The 9,933-nt window shown below is 41.9% G+C and overlaps 1 protein-coding gene across 1 annotated transcript in view; it reads right to left on the bottom strand.

The window, feature by feature from the left end:
* PLCB4 (phospholipase C beta 4) overlaps positions 1–9,933 on the bottom strand; it is a 423,663-nt gene that overhangs the window by 117,985 nt on the left and 295,745 nt on the right. Inside the window, exons 10-11 of the mRNA XM_023737565.1 lie at positions 3,677–3,894; positions 419–472 (exon numbers count right to left, since the gene is read on the bottom strand). Of these exons, the coding sequence (XP_023593333.1) occupies positions 419–472; positions 3,677–3,894 (272 nt within the window). The remainder of the gene's footprint in view (positions 1–418; positions 473–3,676; positions 3,895–9,933) is intronic.

Raw genomic sequence — 9,933 nt, 5'->3', positions numbered from 1 at the left:
TAGTAGTTGAGCACTTAATCGTTTGTGCCACCCAGGTACTCCCTCTGCATACCACAAACATCTTTAATTTTAGCTAATGGTTGCTCAGCATAAGTAGGACAAAAAAAAAAAAATTAAATTCTAAAAAGCCCATATATTTGAGGATTAAAAAAAATATACACTACGTTTGCACGTTCTTTAATTTATTTAATTTGTAGTTAATGCTACCTATTCTGACCAAAAAAAAAAAAAATGCAACTTTCTTCCATAAAAGATTTCAATAAATTCAACACAGCATTTGACAAAGCAATTCAAACCAAGCTTCCAGAAACATCTTTAGTTCAACCATTAACTAACAAGTACTTGTAGACAGCTCTCTCTATGTCTAGTACCATGAGGGCTGACAGGTTATAAATGACACCAGGAATGACTGACTTACCTCCTAACTGGAATTTTGCCATTTGTGTTGGTCATGAATGCCAATTTCATCCAGCTGAAACAACAACAACATTGTTTTAATGTTTCTTAGGAGGAACTGCTTCGATCTGGCTAAGAACTATAAAAGACCATAGTTCATTCAAACAAAGAACATTTATTCTGAAAATCAGAGACAATTATATACTATAAGATACACATAGAGTTGCCAGATTTGGCAAATAAAATATACGACTCCAAGTTAAATGAAAACTTCACATAATCAACAAATAATTTTTCAGTATAATTATCTCCCAAATGCTTCATCCCACCTCAGTTGCTGCCAAGTTGATTCCAACTCATGGTGACGCTATGTGTGTCAGAATACAACTATGTCCCATAGGGTTTTCAATTTTTCAAAAAATAGATTGTGCAGCCCTTCTTCCGAGGTGCCTCTGGGTGGACTCAAATCTCTAACCTTTCAGTTAGCAGCCGAGTGCATTAACAGTTTGTACCACCCAAGGACTCCAAATACTGCATAAACCAATAATAATAATAATAATCAACACCAAACCAATTGCTGTTGAGTTGATTCTGACTCATGGCGACCCCATGTGTGTCGGAGTAGAACTGCACTCCATAAGGTTTTCAGTGGCTGAGTTCTCAGAAGTAGATTCGTCAGGCCTTTCTTCTGAGGTGCCTCAGGGTAGACTTGAGCTTCTAACCTTTTGGTTAGCAGCCAAGTGCATTAACTGTTTGTACCACCCAAGGACTCCAACACATACTTATCCTTAAAAAGTACTTGTTGTTTATCTGCAATTCACTGTGAACTGGGAGTCCTGTGTTTTATCTGGAAACCCTAAAATGAATTAGAAAATTGAGGAAAACACATTATCGGTTCTTATTTGGTGGCTGGTCTTGTCTTTGGTTATTGCTATACACTAATATATTAAGGTAGTAAGGAGCACAGATGCACAGTGACGCCAACCAGCCTTGTCTTGAGGACTCATGAGGACTCCCAGCTCCCACTGCTGCAAAACACTGACGGAACAGGCACCTTCCTTAATTTCCAGCGTAAGAGAAGCTCGTAACTCCAACTGCTGGTCAGCAACTCCTTGCTCTCAGGACACGTGAGGTCCCAGAACTTTGACCTGTACTTTGGGGCTAGGACTGTTCTTAGCTAATGATGCCCTTTTTCATTATTTCCAGGAAATAATATTATAACAATCTGCAGAAAATGATTATTCTGTAGTTTCTATCTTACGAAACCTATTTCCTAGAAGCACAAGTGGCTACTTATTAAGAGAATGTTTTCAGGACAAAGAGTGAGGGAAGCAGATAGGGCAGGGAAAACAGATAAGCAAAACTGTGGTCTCAGCTGGAGCTTTAGCCTGATCCCAGGGTCTCTGGAGTGTGATTTGCACCAGAGTCGGTCTTGCCTTGAGGCAAGTGGGGCCTCTTTTACCCTGTTTCAGCCGGTCATTGACTGTGGGCTTCCCTCCAGGAGTAGGGAGGAGTATAATCGGGTACACACAGTGGCTCCCCTTTAGCAGAGGGCAATTCTCTGGAGAAGTGGCAGCTTTTAGTCCTTGGTGGACAGACCCTCACAGCAGCGGTGCGGGGCGGAGGCGGGGGAGGGTTTTGAACATCAGCTCCATAAGGAATCCCTGGGTGGTAGAAATGGTTAGCACACTTGGCTGACAACCAAAAGGCTGGAGGTTTGAGTCCACCCAGAGGAGCTTCGGAAGAAAGGTCTGCCAATCTACTTCTGAAAAATCAGCCATCAAAACCCCTATGGAGCACGGTTCCACTCTGACACACACTGGGGTCATCTTGAGGGGGAGTTGACTTGACAGCAACTGGGGGCAGAACACCAAAAAGTTCAGATAAGATCTGCTGCCCAGATACCAATAGTTGGGTCACCCAGGTATGACACGACATTCTGAAAGTCTTTGATCCTTTGGGAGTTTATCAGTGCCTGGAGTCATAACATCAAAATATCTACTAGGTTTCTATCTATCTAATCTATCTATCTATGAAAATATGTCACAGTAGCTGCAGCAGAAAAGGCCAGGCTACACAATGAATAGGAATATATAGCACTATTAACTTCCTGCTACTAAGGGGATGAAAAGGAAATTGGAAGGCTACCATAAAAATCAAAATAGATAATACTGAATGAAGAATGACTGGGCGCTGGGCTGAGCTAGGTGCTTTACATGATCTCATATGATCTGCATGGTAGTTTTGTAAGATGGTTAGCCGGCATCATCTCAGTTCCCAGAAGAGCACACTGAGGCACAAGGCTAAGAACATTGCTGAGGGTCACCCAGCAACTAAGTGGTGAAGCTAGGATTTATAGCCCAGAGCCCATGTCCTTAAGCACCTGCCAAAGTGACCAGAAGAAAGGAATGAAGGAGCCTGAAGGAGTTCATTGCCTGGAGAGTACAGTGAATCTCACCCTTGGTGCCGGGTCTGGTTTTGAGTGATTCAGGCTTATCCGTGTAATTTCCCAATGTGGTGACCTTCGGTACCTCATCACTACCTGCCCTAGCCCTGTGCTGGCAGGTGGCCCCACATCTCTCCTGATGACTACTTTTCAAACATGCTGACTGATGTTCAGCTTTGGCTAGGATCTACCTGGATAGCTTTCATGTCATCTTGAAGGTATAACTAACTTGGGTAGGGTTAAAATCTACCACTGTAGGACCCCTTTGGATTTTGGATACTGTGAGCTGGGGTAAGGGCTGCTTTTTCAATTTCTAAAGTACCTTTGGATCCCTGATCATGGGCTAAGCAAGGAGCACTATACCTGGGGTCAGTGCCTCCTGTTTTACCCTAGTAATGAGAGCCTTTGCAAGTGCTTCTCTTGGGCCCACTGGCTATTTCTCAGTTTCATACAATGAAGGCTTGAGCTCCAGCAGCACCCAGCTATGGCCCTAGGCAGGTAGAGGTATTTATCAGAAGACCCAGTCTGGGGATTCCCAAGTCCCAGAGGACTTAGGTGAGTACGTTTCTAGCATCTTTTGCCATCAACCGGTCCTTGCATATAGGTTTTGGGCGGTGGGTTCATCAGGCATGCCCTGCCGAGCTGCCATGAAGAACACAGGTGTGTGATGGTCAACTCTTTCTCCAAGGTCAGGAGCATGAAGGGAAGGTCAGGAGCATGAAGGGAAGGTCAGCAGGAATTTTCCCCCATCACACACTTAGACTTCATTCATCTCCTAACTGACCATTTGCTTGATAACAGCCAGGAATAACGGGCAACACAAACAAAACTCACTGTTTCTTGAGGCATGTCATTGGACTGACGTTGTTGGCCCTGAAGTTGTGTATGATTGATCGCAGGCCTTCTATCCATTGCTGAAAGAGAAAGGAAAAGTATTCTTGGTAAGCAAATGTGTAGGAGTCAAATACGGTGGCTTTGATCAGGCAGTCTTTATCCATTTTGGGTAATAAAAATATAAAAACTTCCTTTATGCCATCTTGCCATACAGCGATCTACATTTTGCATGCTCATATTTTATTCTTCACTAAACAGCTTTCATTTTTTCCATGAAGATAAATGTGGCATCTATAGTGTCATTCAACACTGGGCTGCCACAAAGGAATGCTGCTTACTGATTGATTTGTTAAGCTTTCTGTTTGCAGCCTGTTTAAAGTGTAGCCTTTTTTTCAGTTGCTGGCAATCTTCGTTATTTCTAAGCAACATTATACAATAAGTGATGACATATTTGGCCATTCCTATTCTAGAGAATGAATGTATCAGGGTTCATCGATTTTATTGCGCGACTCTGTTTCAACCTAAGAGATTGTTACATAACTCACCTGCTTGTGTTTTTCAGTAAAACCTTAAAAATCACACATTCCTTGACTGCCAGGGTACCCTGAGCAAACAGCAACGTGCTCACATAATTTCTGTATAAGGACTTGGACCTCTGTTGTAGTTCATACTATCATACCACGGATTTACAAGGAAAAGAGAAGAAAGACCATGCATGGCATAAAGGAATTTTGGTCTCTAAACAGCATTTTACTAGAAAAGGCTAGTTCGTGAAGTTAAGGCCAACCCTGCCCTTGAGTCAAAAAACAGATGCCAATGAATGCCATCCAAGTTGCTAAACTGATCACATCCTTGGCAAAATGCTTTGCAGCAAATTGATACCGTGGGTTAAACAGAACTCCGGCCCACAAATAAGCCACTACTTTACCTTCTTAGCTTTACGGCCTGACTCTGATGGCTCTGTGCTGAGGAAGGGGAAATATTTTGGGACAAATAGTAACATAGGTGTAAACTCTATCTGCACCTCCAATACAGTAGCTATAGCCACATGTGGATGTTCAAAGTTAAATTCAAGTTACCTTAAAAAAAAAAAATTCAGTGCCTTCATTATACTAGCCACACTTCAAGTGCTTATAGCCACATGTAGCTAGTAGCTACCAAACTGGACAGTACAGATGAAGAATATTTCAATCATGGCAGAATGTCCTATTGAACAGCACCACACAGTATTACTGGGTTTAACACGGTCAAGAGATTTAGTCCTTACAAGGGCCAGGATGATGATTGAATTCTAACAGTGTTTTCACGTTCCTCTTTGTGGAAAAGCCAACCTAGCAGCTTTCTGAGGGAGAGACTTGGGCTATAAGGTAAATTTCCTTTCACTAGAGAAGGATACTTTCTGAGGACTGTCAAAAGCATTGGAAACCTCAGGAAGCATGGTGGCTAAGTGAGGATTCCAAGGGAGGAGGAAGAAATGATGGAGTAGCATTAAAAGAAATGCCTCTATTATTTTTCAGCGTCAGACCTCAATTCCTCTGCCAGGCTAAATATGGACTCTAACTCCCGGAGGACTATCACATATCCTGTTATTGGCCTCACAAGCCACAAACCCACACAGAGTTTCTCAAGAGCAGACAGAAAAAACACAAATAATTTGGTTGACATTAACTGGGAAGCATTTTCTCAATCTGAAGGGTCGTGACGTGTTCCAAAACACAAAGCAAAGTCCATGGTGTCCTAGGGCCAAAGTGGACAAGTCTGGAAATTGTTCACCGGCTTCTGATCGTTCTAATTTAGTTGTTTCTACAAATAAATTAGAGATGCTGGGCTTTGAGTAGGCTTAAGTGATTTTCATCCATCTTTTGAACATACAGCGCTGGTGAAGAACCTTGTTTATTGGGACAGAAAGGTCACTGAGAGTGGCCTTTGAGGTAATCACTTCAGTGACAGTGGCCATGCTTTAGTTAGTAGGAAACGCCGCTGGAATCCTTACAAGCCCCAAAGGGGTCTGGGAGGGAGGGTGCTACTTGTTTCTCCTCATAATGATGTAAGTGAGGTCAAAGGTCTTGCCCAAGGTCACAGAGCACATGGCAAGGAGCAGAGAAGCAGAAAGAACTCTACTGTCTGTCCTTCAGGTCTGTGATATTTTCTCCCAACTGCTGCGCCACACCTCTCCCTCCATGACATGTAAAAGTCCCATCAGACTTTTCTTTCTGTTATCTTTCACGGGTAGCACTTTTAGTATAATAAGATGGAAAGACTGTAGGAAAAATGTTAGGTGCTTTCCTGTTTTGTTTTGCCTTTTTTTAAACAGAAAATAGATGAAATGCCAGCAGGTGTCAGTAGAACCCTAGAGTTTAGTTGGAAAGTTATGCCAGGAGTGAACTAGATACGCGTAACGACTTCCTTAAATGCTTTCCAGATCAACAAAAGCAAGAAATGTGACTTAGACATGTTTTTTTGAATTGCTGAGAATAAGCACGTACGTTAGTCACCTACATAATTTCCAAGGAGGTGCATCTTTGAGGCTCAGGACTTGCACACTTCTGGAAGGATCATTTCTGTGACACTTGATAGTGAGTAGTTAAGAGCTACGGCTGCTAACCAAAAGGTCAGCAGTTCGAATCCACCAGCCGCTCCTTGGAAACCCTATGGAGCAGATCTACTCTGTCCTATAGGGTCACTATGAGTCGGAATTGACTCGAGGGCAAGGGGTTTGGTTTAGTTTTGGTTTGATGGTGACACTCCAATGCTATGATCCATACACACTTGTCCTCTGACCCTGTTGTCCCAGCTGGATGTTGGAGAAACTGAACTGCAAGAGCAAGTTGGTCCAGATCAGCTCGTTTCTCCACTCTCTCAGCTGGTTCTTGGCGTTGTTCTCTCATTTTTAAATCTTTTCTAATTTTGTCTAAGTTATCTAACTTAGTTAAAACTTACTTCAGCCTTTCTAAGGAGAAGAAAAAAAAGAGATCCTTCAAGGAACACATAAGGGCTTGTGCTGGATTGCTTAGGGGGTGTGGGGAAAGGAACAGGAGCTGCCACTAATTCTCACATGTTGACTTCTCAGCAGGTCTCCTTAAACTTATGTTCACCATGCAGTGTCCAGCTTCCAGGGAAATGGTTGGGCCTTACCGTTATCTATTTCCTTTGCATCTAGAACACTGGGATCCCTTTCCCATGAAAAAAAATTTATATACTCATCGATGTAACAATACTAAGCCAAAAATATTTGAATTTACACTGAATAGATATTTTCACTTTTTTCCCCTTTAAAAACATTTTTTAGTTTTTTTCAGGATACAAAAGCAATATTAAAATACCCTTTATAGAAAAATGTAAAGCAAAAAAATATAAAGCAAAAGTAAAGATCACCTCAAATCCCATCTTCATATTAAGAGACAGCCCTGAGAACATGTTGCTATTTATATATAAATATAGATATAAATGTGTATATTTGCATCTAGCTTTTCCTATGCACCTATAGATTTGCCATCCTAAAATAACTAGTCCCACTATTAATCAGTCAGCACCACTTTAGGGATGGGGTTCTTGTTCCTTATCTCTAGATTTTGTTCCAGAAGCATCCTGTTTAGTCTTTAGTCAGAGATGCATATTTTCAAAGCAAAAAGTAACGGAGACCCTGTGGCACTCTTCGCCTTTGCTATATAATTTTCTGCAAGGGGACAACTCTTTAGCGTCCTCTTTAATCTTGTGGTGTTTGGCTCTTTGTTTTCAGAGAGGAGGCTACTAGTAGAGATGGTGGAAGCCATCTGCTCAAAAGTTAACGAGAGATTTGCTACTCAAAGTGTAGTCCAAGGACCTGCAGTATTAGCATCACCTGGGAACTTGTTAGAAATGCAAATTCTCAGGCCTCACCTCTGAAATCAGTCTCTAGTCTGTGCTTTAATAAGCCTCCTGCGTGATTTTTTGTTTTTTTTTTTTTTTGCCGTCTCATGTTTAAGAAGCACTATTCTAAACCCATGCTACTCAAAGAAGTGTCTTCTAGACAACAAAATCAGCATCTCCCGGGGGCGTTTTAGAGACGCAGAATCATAGGTCTCATTCCAGACCCAATGAATCAGAATCTGCATTTTACCAAGATCTCCACGTGACTCACATAACATTAGAGTTTGAGAAGTACTGGTCTAGAAGAAAGGCCCCTTCCCAACTTGGCGAGTCTCCTTCCGTCACTCACCTACATGATCTGGGTTTGATCTCCCAAGGGAGCTGATAGTTTCCTGCAGTGCCCTCACCCATCCTGGGCTGTTGAACAAATCCATATTAACTAGAATGGAAATTCCGGCCGGTGCATTTAGGGCACTGAAGTTCGTATTTCTTGCATGTGGAAGCAAGATGCTGTAGGCAGTGACTTGCACCTTCTCTATGTCTGAGCTATGGTAATAATTGATGGGATGGGGCCATCTAAAATATTTAAAACATGAGAACCTTTTGGTATCTGTAACTCATAAATCTTACAGTTTCTTTCTTTTTTTTTTTTTTTAAGTAAATGGGGATAATAAAAAGTCAGGGCAGATTTCAAGTGGCTATTTCTAAGGTGCCTAATGGCTTTATCAATTAATTAGTTTTCATCTGCTCAAACAGCTAAGTCAGGCATTTATATAATTTAAAATACAGCTTTAGACCGCTTTGCACTATGAGTTCTGGTAAGACTAAAGGACATTCAAGAAGGGGAATAAGCCTCATCTCCATGCACTTGGGGCAAATGAGGAAACTCTTGGAGTAAAGATTTCCACAGGTGCTTAGGATGTAAAACTGCAACATTTTCCACATCTTCAGATGAACAATATTCATGGAGTAAATGCATCTTTATATTAAACTAGAAACTTAGATTCAGTAAGGTGTCTGGCTTTAGACTGCTACTATATATCACTGGTGGCTAGGATTCCAAGTAAACAGATACTGTAGACAGAACCCTAACATGTTTTCTCTCATGGGTCTGTTATAAGCAAGGTGAATGAAATCATTTCATTTTAGTTAGGACAAGGTGTTAGTTGGCATTAAATTGTCAGTATTTAACTTTGAGGGCAGGCCAAGGGGAAGACATTTCCAGCTGGTACATGTTTAAAAGAAAACTATGTGGACAGCATATAGAGACTAGATTAGTAGTTCCCGACCCCTGCTGTGGACACCCTAGGTGATGCAAATGATTCATCAGCTTGGCTGCTAACCAGAAGGTTGGAGGTTCCAGTCTACCCAGAAGTGCCTCGAAGGAAAGGCCTGGCGATCCACTTCCAAAAAATCATCCACTGAAAACCCCATGGAGCACATGAGGTCGCCGTGAGTTAGAATCACGGTTGACTTGACAGCAACTGGTAGAGCCCCTGCAGTATACTAAGATCACCTGGGGAGTTTATAAGCCATTTCAGAAGCCTGGAGCCCACCCTTATTCACTTGCATTCTGATTGGTTGGATCATCAATCTATTTTCTTAAACCCTGCAGACAATTCTAACATGACCTACAATGGAGGACCACGGAACTAGATAACGTGGCTTATACAGAGTTTAGGCCAGTGCTTCTCAAGCCTTAATGAGCATTTGGATCACCTGGGGATTTTGTGAAACTCCAGATTGGGAATCAGTAGCTCTGGTGGCAGCTGAGATTCTGCATTTCTAATAAGATCCCAAGAGATGGCACATAGGCATTTGGGCTTGCTAGATTCTTATGCCATGTTCACACAAGAGTGGTAGGGCTTGTACATTATTTCTAGCCAAATCACATATCTTGGATACCACACCACTAAGAAGTCCACTAGTGAAAAAGCATTATTCCAGTGATTCTCAAAGTGTGGATCTCCGATCAGCAGCAGCAGCATTACATGGGATCTTATTAGGAATGCAAATTCTCAGGCCCCATTCCAGTCCTACAGAACCAGCGGCTCTGGGGGAGGGGCCCAGCACTCTGGAGTTTAACAAGCCCTCCAGGTGATTCTGATACAGCAATCACTGCATTATGCTAATGTCAAAGCATCTGGTGCTAATCAGGGATAAAGATAATTTAGGTGGGTGCGGAGGTGGCCTCTAGAGAATAGCTTTGTCTTGTTTTGTTGTTAATCACTTTTATTGAGGTATAATTTATATATAATAAATGGGCTATGAGCTTTTGATTAAAATTTTTCCAATGCTAACTCACCACTCTTGAGTACTACCAATTGGGGCAATTCAAATTTTAAATCCTTATTCCCAGGTGTCATGGATTGAATTGTGCCACCCCGCCCCCGCCAAAAAAAAAAAAC

The sequence above is a fragment of the Trichechus manatus genome, unplaced genomic scaffold (genome assembly GCF_000243295.1).
Source record: "Trichechus manatus latirostris isolate Lorelei unplaced genomic scaffold, TriManLat1.0 scaffold00104, whole genome shotgun sequence".
Taxonomy (NCBI): domain Eukaryota; kingdom Metazoa; phylum Chordata; class Mammalia; order Sirenia; family Trichechidae; genus Trichechus; species Trichechus manatus.
Note: the sequence above shows the minus strand (reverse complement) of the source record. Positions and strands in the feature narration are given on the sequence as shown.